A 17,231-nucleotide genomic window follows, 5' to 3' on the forward strand; every position below is an offset into this window, starting at 1 on the left:
ATTATAAAAATATTTAAAAAATAATAATTTAACATAATCATGACGAAATGTGATTTTAGCGATAGAATAAGCGATAGAATATTCGTTATCATTATGGTGACGAAATTGGTGATGGGATGATTTTTGTTGCCAAAATGCGTAGGCTCAAACCTAGCGATAGATTAAGCGATGGTAAGTGTCTTAAGTCCTAACACTTAGGTACTTAGAGGTCAACTTAAAGGATTAAATCATACTTAACTCCTTAAAATTCAACTCCTAACACCTAGGCTTAAACCTAGGCTCTGATACTGATGTAATCACATTTGTGCATGTTTTTATTGTTATTTTGAATCATCTCAGCAACCTAAGTTCTTTAATTTTGCATATTTAATACATGTTTTCCTTGTTTTCTCATTAGGATATGGTTTACACCTTTTTTGAATGTTTTGCGGTGTTTGGTAGTGTTTTTAAACCATTACAGGTTAAGTGCAAAAGCAAAGGGAGATTTCCAAGCACGAATGGGTAAAAAAGAGGAAGTGCTCGACGCGTTGAGATCATCTAGTAGCCCAAAGTTGAGACGGACCGAAGGCTCGACGCGTCGAGCCTAGCTCTTGACTCATCGAGAATGTCCAGAAAGTCAAGACCGCGCCCAGATCAGAGGCTCGACGCGTCGAGAGTGCGAAGTGCTGAAAATTTGGAAAAGCTGAAATTTTCCTAAAATAATTCCATTGGGTTCCCACTTTAAAAGGACCATCTTCCATCAACCCTAAAAGTTTTTCAGATTCGGTTTTGGGAGGCAGAAAAGAGCAAAAACCAAGAGGACCAACTTCAAGATTTACAATTGGCTTTGGAGTAGAGAATTGACTAGGAATATTCGGGAGAATTCTTTCCCTCTTTCTCTTATTCCTATTGTTGTGTGTTTATCCTTCAAGATTGTATTGATTTCTATTATGGCCATGAGTGGCTAAAACACCTTAGGGATTTTTGGATGAATTTGTTTATGAACCTATGTGCCTAGTTCTTTAATTCTTTAATATATTTACGTTTGGTTTTATGACTTGTGTCGCAATCTTGTTTTAATCTGTTGTTGCTAGTAATTAATGGCCTAATTACTTGCTTCATAGTCATGTTCATGCCATATCGAGAGTTAGGCATAAATTAGGGCACACACAATTGCACTTGACTGTTGCACCTTGAGAAAGGGCAAATTAGTTGGGGAATTTATTCTAGATTGCTGCACATTGAGAGATGGTAATAATTGGGAATTAATGAATGATGTCCTTTGTTCTTATTGAGTGTTTAAGCCACGAGAGTGGAAATTCACTAGGGGTAGAGATTACGAGAGTAATTCAATTTCACTTTGCATTCTCACACCAGTCTTAATTCCAAACTAAATATTACTCCCTCTGTCCCGAAATATATGTCTTACTTGGTTTTGGCACGCACTTTAAGACAAGTAAAGAAGTTGACTCCCTTTCCATTTATGCCCTTGTACTCCCTGGCAATGTGAATACTTTACTACAGAACTTTTTTTCTTCCTTCATCATCGCATTTGACAACTTTACTACGCTGTATATTTATTCATCTCATTTGCAAATAATTCATCATCTTTCTTCAGCAAATACTCCATAATTTCTATGTCTTCTATTCTTCTTTATACACCCAGTAATCATTAAAAAAAACACACAAACTTGTTTCTTCTAAAAATTATGGGATCTACATTTGACTATAAGAACGATAAAAAGAAAAAAAAAAAAAAAAAAAAAAAAAAAACAGGAAGGCTAAGAAAATGAAAGATTAAAAATGATTTTTTTGAAACCCCTGATGGAAATGAAGAGAACTGGGAAGAAAAATGTACAATATGTTCTTCATTTCTTCTATGCTTGCGAAGTGGAAATGAAGAAACCCAGGATCTTCTATGCTTGCGAAGTGGAAATGAAGAAACCCAGGATCTTCTATGTTTGCGAAGTGGAAATGAGAATCTAGTGCCAGAGGATAACACAGAAGAAAACTGTGGTACATGAGAATTTAATCCAAGTTGGGCGCATTATTTTGCAATCTACTCTCAATAAAATGAAGAAACCCAGGATTTCATCTCTGATCTTCTATGTTTGTGAAGTGAAAATAAACAAACCCAGGAAGAGAAATATAGATATACTCCGTATGTTCTTTCACTTTCTTCTAATTTGACACAAAGTTTGAGGAATTTGAGTGGATGATAGTTGTTTGCTTTAATGAGTAACAGTACACTATGGAGTGGTTGTATTTTAAGTAAAAGGGTAAAATAGGAAAATTAGAAATGTAATGATGTTTATTTTTGGAGAGTGGACAATATTTTGGGACGTATGAAAAAGGAAAGTAAGATAGATAAAATGAGACGAACGGAGTACAATTTTGATTAGCACTAGGTGATTAAATATTGTGATCCCAAGAATCACACTTTGCTCTATTGCTTACAACACCTTGTTAATTAGTTTATTCTGTCTTTTATTTTCTACAATTATCAAATCCTCAAGTTTCGCTTAGATTAGTTCCATATGAGTAACGAAGTAGCTAGTGCTTAGTACCCCACTTCCATGTGGATCGATTACCCGAATACTCCGGGTATTATTTGTTTGCCTAAATTACCGCAATCAGATACCAATTGTAACACCCCAGGAATTACCAACATTTTTAAAACTTAATTAGAGAAAACACTTTAACATTAGTCATTAAACAAAGCGGAAGCTAAACATCAATTCAGGTAGTGCTATGCCACATCTATGTCAAAAATAGATGCACAGGCTACAACTAATCCATGTTCAACAATCTAAGGCTCACAGGCCAACAAAACAGAATAAGTCTAAGCAAAGGGAAGCGGGAAGAGCTACACTATCTAGGTTCCACTAGCGCACTCTCCGAAGGCTACACATAACCTATAAAACATAGATATAACACCCGGTCAACGATTAAAGCCAGTAACCCACCAATATGCGTTAAGTATCAATATATATACATAGATATAATCAAAACTGTTTGAAACTGAGGAGTACGGTGTATAGCATTTGAAAACCAAGAGATGAGACAACAACAGGCATATCACGCTCTCAGTAAAGATCAAGACCAACAACTTCAACAAAGCAATAGAGACCACAATCAACAAGTGACAACCACAACTCTAGATGCAACCTACCATTCACAAGGTAGAGTTCATCATAGACATGCTCATAAGCAGGAAATACAACAATCATATAATGACAAGTTCACATTCAAGTTCCAAGTTCTGAGTCCAACCTTATACCTTAGTTCCACCCTTATGGCTACACCCGGCCTTATCACAGTTTCAACCTGTACCTCCGAGTGCCACCCTGTACATCGAGTCCAACCTTTTCCCTCCTGGGACCGTCGCCCCCACCAATCGCACCACCAATCATTATATCACCGATCTCTCAATACACGAGGGTACCATTAAATTCATAGTAACACACCACCGATCCCATGAGCAAAGCTCAAGTAACAAAACTACCAAACTCATTCATATTCACACATAGTCATCATCAAGAAGATTGAGGCTCATCAATAGCTCAATCAAGTATCAACAACGGGTACAACGATTGTACGAGATTACATCATAAGAGTTCAATCAAGAGGTTCCAAGGAAAGACATGAAACGATACACAACAACAATGATGGATTTCAATCCAATAATCAGCATAATTGGCAACACAAGTTGCCAATCCTCAACAAGAAGGAACAAACCACACACACTAGCATAAACAACGTCAACACTAGCATGCACATCAAACGGGTAAACCAAAATGGTTCCAATGAACCTTCAAGACTTATATTAGCCCAACGAATCACAAGATTGGACCACAAGCACGATTCAAGATGCCAAGTCTTAACAAGGATACTTAATACATCGTTCTAGACATACGAAACATCAAGAAGACTCAAAAAAAACTCAATAATCCAACAACGAGAGGTCAAAACATCAAATACCAAAGGAAAGAACCATGGGGAAAAAACTCCCCGCTAAACTCTACATATGTTCCCCGCGGGTGGGGCCACGGGTAGACCACCACCCGTGGTCCTGCCCTCGGGGTACAGCCCCATAAGGTCGTGTACCTCACGGGTGGTGCGGCGGATAGGCCACTGCCCGTCGTTCCGCCCGCGGGGTACACCCTTGTGCACCAATTTCCCTTCGGGGAAATTCATCTCCAAGGTCAAGTTCAAGTCCAAAACACCCAAAACCTCACATACAACAAAGATATGACTTGAACCCAAGAATAGCTCAAAGAATAGCATTCAAGAACCCTAAATACAAGCTCTAAATATGCATTATCACAAGATCATGCATCAAATCACACATTCACACCAAGAATCATCAATGGAAGTCAAGAATCAATAATAGAAAGTAGAAAATAGGTTTTGTATAGCATGAGTTACCTTTGAAGACCAAAAACCTCTTTCTTCTTACACTCCTAGGCGTCTCCTTGAAGCTCTTTCTCACCAAAGACTTCTTACACAACCAAACCACAAAGAAAACACCAAAATAAGATAAAGACACCTTAGAGCTAACTAAAAACACTAAATAACTTTAGATCTTACCATTTCCTATGCTAGAGAGGTAGAAAGGTGGAATCTTTAGATGAATCTTTGCAAGGATAGATGGTTCTTCTTTTAGCTTGAAGGGCAAGCCAAGATTTCTTTAGATAGAAGGTGGAGTGTTTATGATTTGGCTAGTAAGGGAAATGAGTGAAGTGTCTTACTAGGGAAAACTTGAGCATCAAAACATGTGTGAAAGGTCATCTTTACCCTTACTAAAGCTAGGAAGACAGAAGGTTGAAGTACAAAGCATAAGGCAAAAGGTACACATGGTTGACTAAGGAAACTAGTCAAGTTCTAGTCCCTCGACTATTAAATTTCAGGATTTTTAGAAGGAAATTATCCAATGAAAATAAGGATTAATTCCTCAATTAATCTCAATTAAGGGTTAGATTTACGGGGTGTCACAAAGTAGATCAGTGTGGAGGGCTTCCAGTCAACACCAATGTCACAAGTTACAAATCAATCAATGTCCAATGGAAACAGATCTAGCAACTTTAAGTGTATGCACCCCCTATTGGGATTCCAAGCCCAACGGGTTAGCTACTATCTTTGACAACCTGGGATACCTTTCTACCAGGTTGCCCGCAAATCAATAATCCCGGAGCTTTCCACACTACCGGATCAGTTCACAATGGTTGATCGGGACTTTTCACACCACCTACCTGTCAAGGGCTTCCCACACCAACATGACCCATTGCAAACAGAGCCAGAGGCCTGCCAATCTCACATTAATATCAAATAAGCCCCACATTATCCACTTGCCAGCATATCAATCTCAACAACAATAATCAAGGTTTCAAGTCAACAAGAGAGTCATACGAAGCTAAGACAATGGAATCGACTCTCAAGAGAATAAGAATCAACATCAAGCTCATAGGAATATCTCAACAAATACGGCTTTCAAGAATATATATGTAACACCCCACTTTTCTTAAACTTAATTAACAGACTAAACCTTTAAAGATAAACTAAAGCAGCGGATTAAACTTACTAAAACAACTAAATAGAGGTTTCACCGCCACAATCACCCTTCACGGTGATTGCACAGGCAGGGTGATTGCACAGGCTAAGGATAAACAACTAAATCATTAAAGTCTACTAACATCAATCAAACTAGGGGATAAGACCCCTGTGTCTAGCACCATCAAAACAAGGTAGTCAACTACAAATCTCAAAAGAAATAACATCAAGAGTTTAGACTACAACAGTTACTATGCTAGTCTAGTCTAACTCGTACTCTCTCATGCACTGGGCCCACCTGAAAGGGGTTAACAAACAACAAGTAGAAAACAAACCCGTTAGCACGAAGCTAAGTATAAGGTCACTCAACCCTGTAAAATACTACAGTATATACTTTTGAAAAACATTTGTTTCTCATACTTAGATCAAGCATTCTCAATCACTTAAGCAACATTTAAATATGCTCATCAGGGTTTCTATATACTTACAACCTAAACACCAAATAGGCATGCTTTCACGATTAATTATCTTAACAACAAACTCATAGCACACACTTATCTTATCAATAAACTCATAACATCATATATCTCAGCAAGCAACCTCATGTTATCATTCAATTCATAAAATGAAATTGAATTACAGTTTCATATATTTGAGTTTATATTGTCCAATAAAACTGTAATTATATCAAAAATTGTAATTGTGCTGTAATGAAACTACAGTGTATATAAAAATAATTTCACATATTTGAATGTATAATGTCAAATGAAACTGTAATTATGTTAAAATTAAACTGCAGTGTATATAAAATGAAACTGAATATGTTATACAAACAGAGCTACTTTACGTGAAACAGCACAGAACGAATGTCATTTCTTTTCATTAAAAAAAAAAAAAAAAAAAAAAGGCACCGTTGTAGACCATGGTCCACAATGCTTTGTGAACCATAATCCACGGTATAATTTCATTAATTTGCCATCACGGGGAGTCCCCTACCGTTGCTGCTATCCGCCTATCCCTACATGGAAACTAGTAATTTATCGTATGAAAATGTAGGTAGCCATTGCCTGAGGCTTTTTGCACTTTTAGAAATCAAAACAATATAGGAATCAATTACAAACTTTACACTATCCCACAATGTCAATACCAACTAAGTTTAACTGCTGACAAGTAATACAAGTGTGCTTATCCCAATCCAAGTGAATATGCGTGGTGTCTATCACAACTCTGCATGCTATAACTTTCTCATCTATCATAATGGAACAATTCTCATAAACACCTTCCCTCGGCGAAAGATTCAACAAACACGACTTTGGAGCTGACACCCTACATCTATCACTCGTAAACTTTTCTTGGTCTCCCACCATCAAGAAAAGCCGGTGGTGGCGACCTAAAAGCTCCGACACGTACTTCATATCTCCTTTGGCAAGCGCATATCGGACACGAGTGGACGAGACTTGTCCCCTCTCCTTTGCATCGTAAGAATATAAGCTGCTAGGATCTTGATTCTTGTCCATGACGGAATTAATTATACAAGCCTGAATGCCGTATTCATTACAAAGCCTCAACAGGTCTGATGCATCCCCGGAAGCCTTGTACCCAAACCGGTAGTTTTCACCTACATCATAACAACAAATTTATATTATCATTCTTACGCAAACATTTGTGTAACAATTGTTTGTAGCATACCTGCCACCACACCAAGTACCCCAAGGTCTTTCGACAGCTTCTCAACAAAATCACGAGGGGTGAGGTATCGAACTTTTGAAAATTCTATTTGGAATTCTCTGGGGATCATTCCACCACAATAGGGAGCCCAAGAGGAGAGAACTCTTTTGCGGTCACATTTGGCAACAATGGGAACCCTGTGAACATTAATTAACACGAAATGCAATTAGCATTCCTTCTCCTTCCCTATTCAGCAAGCTACCAGGGCCACCAACAATGGATTAGGCCCAAAAAGAAAAATGAATCTCTCCACAAACAAAGAAATGTACACAACTGCTTGATACACCCACTCTAATACATTAAAAAAAAAAAAGTGATTATAGAGTTCATGTAATTTTACATGAAAAACACTTTGCAGGATCAAGCAGAACTGTTTGATACACACCCACTCTATGATACATTAAAAAAAGTGATTATCGACTTCACATACTTTTACATGAAACACACTTTACAGGATGAAGTACGTTGGGTACGAGAAATATTCCTCCCGATTTGGGTAATACTTTAATCAGTAGTTGCAGAAAGTTAGACTATAAGGATGCATACATCAACCTTTGAGTTAGTTTAAGCTGGATTTAGGAAATGATGAGAGCAAAAAGCCTTCACTTCTCTTGTATCGGGCTTCCTACGTGCATGAGATAAATGGTGTGCATAAAATTGATTCAACTCTCTTATTGAGTTATTGTAGAGCTATAAGAATTAAGAGTTCTTGTAATCTATAATTAACCAAAAACAACTACTCAGAAGATTTACATTTAGCAAAGAATTTTATTTTTATTTTATTTTTTGCTAAGGGTGTGTTTGGAAAGCAGGAAAATGACTTCTGGAAAATGAGCTATTTTCCAGAAAACATATTCCTTTCCAGTGTTTGGTTGCATTCCAAAAAAAAAAAAAAGGGAAGTCCTTTTCCAGAAAATCCCCTCTATCTTCCATTGGCCATACCCCTATTTTCCATTGACTTCCATTTTCCCCCTCTAGCCAAACACTGGAAACCTGGAAAATGATTTCTAGAATTCATTTTCTGAGTTTCCAAAGGCACCCTAAGTGAAAGCCACCTTATGTCATTAAAAATACTCCATTGTAATATAATCTACCCCAAATCCCAAGTTGTGAAGGTGGAAATTGTTACGGAGTATTAACTTTTAGCAATTATATATTCCACTTTCTAGAACACCAAACAATGTAAAAATGTTAGTTCCAGAAGTTAAAGAAAGGCCAGACAGGAATAAAATAAGATCCTAAATTTTACCTAAGTTCCCAACCGAGTACTTCAGCCATTCCAACAAATGAGAGTAGAAATGGAACTCCTATCTTTGCTGCCTGGATTGCAAGTTCCCTGTGGCCAATGTGAAGCGCCTCAAATTTACCCAAAGCTACTATCCCACCTATTCAAACAAAACCAGAAACACCCACAATAATTACCAAGGCTAGTCGATATAAAATTTTGTCTCATTTGCAAGGAAAGCTTGTAGATATAGCACAGAAAAAAAAAAATGCATAGTGCGAAATATAGAACAAAAGTTAAAGCCAAAAGCAGCTGCAAACCAATGTTGGGTAATGGATAAGGAATAAAAAAAGTAAAGAAAAAACAAAATCATTCTGTCATGCATTCCCATCATAATGGACAGAAAGGAGATGTTAGGACAAAAGGAAATGGAAGAAACCATAGAGATTAGATAAATCTTCTAAGCATGTCACTTCATGCTTTCTTAAAAGTTTATTATTATCTCTATAAAGAAGCAACAAGGTTACATGATATAACTTTTGGAGTTTTGGGATACAAAGAAGACAATTGTATTAGGACACCTTATCTAAAACAATCTAGAAAGTGTTTGGCTATAGAGTTTATTAAGAACAACTCTATGCAAAGTGTTGAAAAGACAATGACAAGGGTAAGATAAGAAGATGAAGTTTTATCATCATTCATACATTGGAATTGCCCTCCATTTATAGCAAAACTTAACTTAAGTTAGTTTAACCACCTTTGGATAAGATAGTAATGGAAGTAATGATGGTTTAAATAATAGATTAGATGGTTAATTAATATCCATTAGAGCGGCATTTAGCATGGCAACCTAATCTTTTGAGCCATGTGCTAAGTATAGAAGTTGGCACAATAGTCCCTTTGCCTAGTACCAAAAACCTGACAGCACTCCTTGCTTCTCCAAGTATTCATTCCAATGGCACTCGATACAGCAGTCACATTGTTAACCAATATGTCATTCGTTTTAGTCCTCTTGTTTTCTCATTTGTAAACATTCTTTTATTCACGCAATTTATTTTCAACTCCACAACACCAGGTAATTAAATGCATATCAAAGGATTCAGTGAAGCATGAGCAACTTTTAGTCTTTTGCTGTAAATTTTCAACAAGGAAAAACCAGACCAACAAACCACTTGTTAGGTAAAAATTTTATTGAGTGCACTAAGGGAGTGCTACTCAAATACAGAGTATCAAAAGAGTCCTACAAAACCAACAGCCCTGTACAACAATCCAGCCATAAGAATCCCCACCGCCAAAACAATAAAACAAAAGCCTCTCCTGATCTAACAATAGAAATCTTATTGTATACCACAAAAATTGAGCAAGTCATAGTCACTGACAGGTGTCCCCTCCCCCCACCTTCAAGTGTCAGCTTGACCCATAGGCACTGAAATTCTAAAACTTTAGGGATCCTTTGCCACTATATTTGATTCATGTACTTTAGGGGAAAAAAAAAAAGATATTAAGATTTACAACTTGCATGAATATATAGATGTCTTTTGCTCATTGCTAGCTAAAAGTAGATAACAGAGATCCTATTTATGATGATAAAGTCTAGCAAACCCCAAAAACAGCCGAAAAATAGCAATGGGAAAAATGAATTGATAGATTATGTTGCTCAAAAACATAAATGAAAATGACAACTACAGTATACACAATAAAATGAGGCAAAAGTGTTGTAGAAAGCAAAGAACTTAAACAAACCTGCAACAAAGGGTAATCGTTCTTGTGGAGGCTCCTCACCATCTTCAGATCGACTTAATGTCACAAAAAGAAATGTCATATTACGAGAATTATTAAGAAAGATAAATTGGGGTTAAGAACACAAAACGCTGTAACACATTGTTAATTGACATGGACTTAGACTGCTAAGGGGTTAGATCTAGACACAAGAATTCAATCCTTTCCTTTCTATTTTACTTTGAATATTTCCAATTCAAACTATAAATGTCTCATGCAGTCATGCTATACAAAAACCACATGATTATTATTTATCTTAATACATACACATGCATAAAACAACACAATTAACTCAATCGTTAAAATTCCTCATCATACTTCAATTCAAACAAGACCTGAAAAGACTGAATTTCTTCTTTTGAAACCAGTAAGACATCTCCCCTTATTTTGCTTCTTGGTAAAATAGACACCATGCAGTTATCCTCATCATTATAAAGCCCTTGATACACGAAATGATAACCAATACATTTGGGGTAATTAAGGTAAGTAGTTCCTTCCTCTCAGTTGTCTACAAGTCTTTCAGCATGCATTACTGACCATTTTCTTCCTTTCTTTGGTTCATTATCTATGATAATTAGTAACAAACCAGAACTAGTATTAACTATCCCAATTTCAGGAAAAATACATTAACAGAAATGTTAAATTTGAAAACTAACACGCATACACCGACACACACCACCAGAGAAGATCTAGAAACATTGATTAAAAAAGAAAGTGAGAGAGAGGTGAATATACAACACGTACCTTAAAGAATCAGAAAGCAAGGAGCTTTGGGTATGTACAGATTTCGGATGCACACAATTGTAGAAAGAAACTCCCAAGTCATTAACTTTATTAGTGCAACCACTACTGGAAGGAGTCCTATTTCTGCAGTGGAGCAATGATGGATTCCAGACAAGTACCGGCCTTAGAAGGATTCCAGATAAGGAACCCATGATAACTTACCAGATCTACTTTCATACAATTCCAAAGGGCCCAAAATAAACAACTATGGTTCCAACACTTCTCCAAGAAAAATAAATCTGCAAATATGAGCACCTTTAAAAGCATTAAATAAGGTACAAATAAGGTCTATATTCAGCAATTGGTAGGGGTGGAAATATTACAGGCCAGGTCTTGGCAAATTAGGCCTTGGCCACCTGAAAGTAGGCTTTTTTATAAGCCCAAGTCTGAGCCTACAATAGGACTGGCTTGGCCTGAAGCCTTTTTTTAAAGGCCTACTTAATATGTAGGCTATGAAAAAGGCTTTGAAGACTACATGTCATAGGCTTTAAATAGGCTTTGAGTCTGTTTAAGGCCTACATATTTATTTTTAAAAAAACACAATTACACATGATTTTATGAAATACTACAACAATAGAACAGATTACGTAACCTGATGACCAGTCCAATAAAACAAAAGTACATAACCAAAAATCCATAAGTTGAGTTACTACTCTTTAGGCTCAGCATGTCAAGTAGGACTCATGTTCAAAACTACAACTAGGAGCAGATCCAAAGAAACAAAATTCAATCTCATAAAATTAGAGTCTATTGTGCATGGCCTCAGTTGTTTAAAAGGGATTTAATCAGTTGAGAAACTAATTAAACAAACAAGAAAACAATGAGTTTTTACTACCTAACTAATTGGAGTTAAGATAAGACAAAACTTTAAATCGAACACTTAGGTATTGATCTATAGTAGCAACCATTGGGAAAGTTGTGCAATTATAGCTTACATATGAATTCAAGGCTTTAATTCCCAGAGAGGTTACCAAACAGAAATAACTAATCATCCAGCAAAATGGTTAAATACACATTATGTCATTATTCCTTATGACCATCCATTTTATTTTCTTGACTCTATATAACCCACAATATCATCCCAGAACCAGCCATTTTTACATCAAGCCACTCCTCAAATACGGATCTAAAGTCTAAACTATAGCACATGAACATAAAACTAGGACGAATTGGTTTCCATCCTAGAATTTACGAATTGCAAGTTGCAACAAATGCTGTCCTGGAGTCAGGTTGAGTTATTTGCAATAATTGACCAAATAGGCAATTAATAAATCAAACAAAACCCTCAGGCCAAACTCCCCCCTTTGTTGTGAAATCTAGGTAAAATCGAGCTTAGACCAACTTCCCAATGCTGGGTATGGGTTCTTTTCCCAAACAATTAACACAAGAATCAACTCAAAAGACAAAGATTTATAGAAATTGGCAAACAGATAAATCAAAACTAAAAATTTATCCCAAAAAAAAAATAATAAAAAAAAAATTGAATCCAAAACAATAGTAACCGTAAAGAAAAAGCTTCACTCATCAGGATGCATCAAAAGCATAAGGTAATGATGAAGACAAAAAGGCCGCAGGCCGCAGCCGGTCGCGACCTCAGGCCACCTGCTTCCGGTGGCGACCTAATTAAAAAGTAAGAGAAGACCAACCTACTTCCAATCGAGACCTCACGCCACTGCTGGTCAGCCGCACGTCCTCACTCCATCGCCGGTCCGCCGCACGGCACGTCAGTCTGGTCCTCTGGTTCGCAGTAGCTACGCAAGACTCTTGGGAGGGAGAGTGATAATCCGAAAATTGAAATTTGGTTATCATTTAATATATATACTTTGGGTTTATTTTGTAAACATGAAAATATATTGGTTAAAAATGAAATACGGAGTATATAACAATCTAATATATACGCTGTCACCCAGGAGTAGCTTAACTGAGTTTTGGGTTATTTAGTTGTCATATCTTTTTTAAAATTAATTGGTAGTAAATAGGTAAACATTAATTATTTAACTATATCCCTCTGTGACAAACAATACTGTCACGTCTCAACCTGGTCGACGCCCAACAATTACAATTTAGGTGTTAGAGTTCAGGGGGATCCAACAATTACAATTTAGGTGTTAGAGTTCAGGGGGATTAGGGTGGTCGACGCCCAACAATTTAGGTGTGAGTTCAGGGGGATTAGGGTGGTCGACGCCCAACAATTTAGGGATTAGGGTGGTCGACGCCCAACAATTTAGGGATTAGGGTGGTCGACGCCCAACAATTTAGGTGTTAGAGTTCAGGGGGGGGATTAGGGTGGTCGACGCCCAACAATTTAGGTGTTAGAGAGGTGTTAGAGTTCAGGGGGATCCAACAATTACAATTTAAGTGTTAGAGTTCAGGGGGATCCAACAATTACAATTTAGGTGTTAGAGTTCAGGGGGATCCAACAATTACAATTTAGGTGTTAGAGTTCAGGGGGATTAGGGTGGTCGACGCCCAACAATTTAGGTGTGAGTTCAGGGGGATTAGGGTGGTCGACGCCCAACAATTTAGGTGTTAGAGTTCAGGGGGGGGATTAGGGTGGTCGACGCCCAACAATTTAGGTGTTAGAGTTCAGGGGGATTAGGGTGGTCGACGCCCAACAATTTAGGTGTTAGAGTTCAGGGGGGGTGGTCGACGCCCAACAATTTAGGTGTTAGAGTTCAGGGGGATTAGGGTGGTCGACGCCCAACAATTTAGGTCAAAGAGCCAATAACGCCTCCATACTTTCTCAACCTACTGAAACACAAAGAGCCAATAACGCCTCCACTAAGGTTCGAAATCACAATCTTCCAAATAGAAGTCCAACACAGATACCATTAGACCACATAGTCCTGGTTTATCAATATTAGTATATTTGAATATATTTAAACTATTTTGGATAATATTGATATTATCTAATTTGTTAATTAGGTAATATCAAAAGAGTTTGAGCTTATCAAAACTCTCTATCCTATAGCTATAAATAAGGCCTTTCATTTCTATGTAATCATTCATCCTAGGAAAAAAGCATTGAAAGATCAAGTTTATTCAGAGATCACAATAAAAATGTGATCCTGAAAGTAAAAGTCCCCCTCCTCCAATCCAATCATGCCTGTTGATCCAAACCTCCATTGAAGATCAAGTCATTTGAACTCGGAGGCCCTTCAATGAAGAACAAGTTATATATACATGCCCTTCTTTGAAGATTAAGCCACTTGAAACCCGGAGGCCCTTCAACGGTGGAGTGTTCAAGGCATCTAATTGAAGAATCAGAGGATCATCCAGAGATCTTGTACCCACATCGCATTGATGATACTTGACATGTAACCCAGAATTTTGAATTCAATATATTATTCAATTTTCTTTGTTCACAAATTGGCACGCCCAATGGGACAGCTCTACCTCTCATCTCTTCATAGGCACTTTCAATCGGTATGGGGGCAAACCACATATGAAATTTGAAATGGAGGAGGCTAAATGATACTCCTTGGCACGAGTTTAAACGGCCTCATATTTAGGCTCCTTGGCACGAGTTTAAACGGCCTCATATCTTTCAAGGCTCCTTGGCACGAGTTAAAACGGCCTTATATCTTTAAGTTGTAGTGTCGAGACTTTCTTGCACTACATACTTTCAAGTGTTATATGCTCTCAAGTGGTGTATAAGCAAGTCTCGATGGGGCATTTGTAGACACTTAAATTTTGATAAATATTGATTATTTATCAATATTAGTATATTTGAATATATTTAAAATATTTTGGATAATATTGATATTATCTAATTTGTTAATTAGATAATATCAAAAGAATTTGAGCTTATCAAAACTCTCTATCCTATAGCTATAAATAAGGCCTTTCATTTCTATGTAATCATTCATCCTAGGAAAAAAGCATAGAAAGATCAAGTTTATTCAGAGATCACAATAAAAATGTGATCCTGAAAGTAAAAGCCCCCCTCCTCCAATCCAATCATGCATGTTGATCCAAACCTCCATTGAAGATCAAGTCATTTGAACCCGGAGGCTCTTCAATGAAGAACAAGATATATATACATGCCCTTCTTTGAAGATTAAGCCACTTGAAACCCGGAGGCCCTTCAACGGTGGAGTGTTCAAGGCATTCAATTGAAGAATCAGAGGATCATCCAGAGATCTAGTGCCCACATCGCATTGATGATACTTGACATGTAACCCATAATTTTGAATTCAATATATTATTCAATTTTCTTTGTTCACAGTGGGCACTTACAAATTGTTGTACACCTGTGTGCACTCTTAAGAGGCACAATTGTGCATTGATAGCAGTAAGGGTGTGCATTTTGTGGGGTAGTGTTGTGCATGCCATGTTAGTATGGGTGAGCTATCTGTTCAGATTGTTTTGTAAAACTTTCATGAAATGGATGCACAACCAAAGAGTTATTAATTCACTACCTTTGTTATATAAATGCATGATCAAAGCAATATGAATGCAGCACGTGTTGCAAATGATGATATGAATGTTTAATGTTGGTACCCCATACTGCAATGATTGTATAGGCTATTTGGTCACTGGTCATACGGATGTTGATATGGTGGCTAGATCAGCTGGAAGAGTCAAAGTTGGTAACGTAGAACATTATGAAGCTTAGAGATACCAAGTACGTTTGAAAAATGATAGTGGGAGATGTTTACACTATTTTGTCTTGTGTTGATGTTATTGTGGTGAGCAAATTGTCCTTCGGAGTAGTTTTCCTTATTAATGTTTGCCTTAATTAGTGCTAATTAGAGGATTAGGAAGATTTGGTCACAACCATAGATTGTCTAATTTCAATTGTCCATATTGGACCACAAATCTCACCTATGGCATGGTTTTCATGAGTGTCGTGTTGGCCGTGTTCAACCCCTACTCGATTCGAGACATGGCGTTGTGGCTTACCATTGAGAGATGTGGTTAAATGGTTAATGTCCACATACTTATCACCAATTAGTTTTAAGTAGGATATGGCAACCAAATAGCCAAAGAACTTTGTGGTTAAGCGTGCTTGACTTACAGTAGTTATAGGACTTACAGTAGTTATAGGATAGGTGACCCACTAGGAAGTAAGCATAGCGTAGCGCTGAGATCCAACAATTGGTATTAGAGCCGTGGTCACGGGTTTAAAGTGTTGGGAAGGAGATTGTTGGGCGTCGGTCGGTGGCTGAGTTTAGCCCTTGCTCGATTCAAGACGTGGCGTTGTGTCTTACCATGGAGGGATGTGGTTAAATGATTAATGTCCACCTACTTATCACCAATTGGTTTTAAGTAGGATATGTCAACCAAATATCCAAAGAACTTTTGTGGTTAAGCTTGCTTAACTTACCACAATTACATGATGGGTGACCCACTGGGAAGTAAGCATAGTGTAGTGCTGAGACCCAACGTGTCGAACCCGAGAACTATGAACCAACTAGAGTCGTTCATTGGAAAGATCTAAAAAATCAAAAGCAAATTTTTTTATAAAGAAAAATGCGGTAGTATTTTTGTAAATAACTCGAAATTTGAATTGCAAGTATTAACAATATGGAGTGCACTTAAGTGTCATAGATTGCAGCCATATAAAGTACACACGAACTACAAAAATAACTCAAACTTTGAATTCCAAGTATTAACAATATGGAGTGCACTTAAGTTTCATAGATCACAACCATATAAAGTACACACGAACATTGAAGTGCAACTAATAATACTATGTAGGTCACTTAACAACATCATATCGTGCAACAATATAAAGTACACCCAAGTAACAATATTAAGTGCACCTAACGTTATCATTAATTGCACCGAATGTGAGAAAATTTCACTTTTGGTCCTACCACTATTGGGGTCTTGTTAATTGAAGTCCACGAGTTTCAAAACTGTCAATTTAGTACCTTAACTATTAAATGTTTTTCAATTTTAGTCACTCCTACCAAATTGCGGGTGAAAAGTAGCCGTAAAATTTTAATAGGTAAAATAATGAAGGCATTTTAGTATTTTGCTTCTTCTCTTTTCTTTCTTCTCCACTGGGTCTTCATCTCTGAAAATTTGTCTCCATGGCGGACATATACAAAGAAAGGTGGCACGACCTCGACGTCTCCGTGAAATGCATATACTCGGATTTCTTCCACTCAAACAAGAATAGAGTGGGCTTCCCTGGGCGAGAAATTGAAACCATATCCCATCAACGCCACCACTTCCT

At 37.2% G+C, this 17,231-nt stretch overlaps 1 protein-coding gene across 3 annotated transcripts; it reads right to left on the bottom strand.

Annotated features, from left to right (window-relative positions):
• Nucleotides 1–6,548: 6,548 nt before the first annotated feature.
• LOC109171689 (FAD synthetase 2, chloroplastic-like) lies at nt 6,549–12,905 on the bottom strand. Of its 3 annotated transcripts, none has more exons than XM_019320758.1 (7): nt 12,695–12,905; nt 11,006–11,283; nt 10,226–10,278; nt 8,507–8,642; nt 7,219–7,394; nt 6,631–7,147; nt 6,549–6,578 (listed from the first exon to the last, which is right to left on the bottom strand). In XM_019320758.1, exons 2-6 carry the CDS (start codon nt 11,194–11,196, stop codon nt 6,657–6,659), a joined length of 1,047 nt encoding a protein of 348 aa, XP_019176303.1. In that variant the 5' UTR covers nt 11,197–11,283; nt 12,695–12,905; the 3' UTR covers nt 6,549–6,578; nt 6,631–6,656. The 3 variants fall into 3 exon arrangements, with proteins under 3 accessions (XP_019176303.1, XP_019176302.1, XP_019176304.1); XM_019320757.1 differs by having other exon boundaries at nt 12,691–12,905; XM_019320759.1 differs by having other exon boundaries at nt 11,006–11,299; nt 12,691–12,905.
• Nucleotides 12,906–17,231: the final 4,326 nt, after the last annotated feature.

This window comes from Ipomoea nil, unplaced genomic scaffold, assembly GCF_001879475.1.
Source record: "Ipomoea nil cultivar Tokyo-kokei standard unplaced genomic scaffold, Asagao_1.1 scaffold0327, whole genome shotgun sequence".
Classification (NCBI taxonomy): domain Eukaryota; kingdom Viridiplantae; phylum Streptophyta; class Magnoliopsida; order Solanales; family Convolvulaceae; genus Ipomoea; species Ipomoea nil.

What these genes read in the sequence shown, in the direction of transcription:
- LOC109171689 (XM_019320758.1), bottom strand. Translation starts at nt 11,196, where the DNA reads ATGGGTTCCTTATCTGGAATCCTTCTAAGGCCGGTACTTGTCTGGAAT. An exon ending in TTGCTTTCTGATTCTTTAAG is followed by an intron (nt 10,279 to 11,005) that starts GTACGTGTTGTA and finishes TGTGACATTAAG; the next exon opens with TCGATCTGAAGATGGTGAGG. An exon ending in ACGATTACCCTTTGTTGCAG is followed by an intron (nt 8,643 to 10,225) that starts GTTTGTTTAAGT and finishes TTGTTTGAATAG; the next exon opens with GTGGGATAGTAGCTTTGGGT.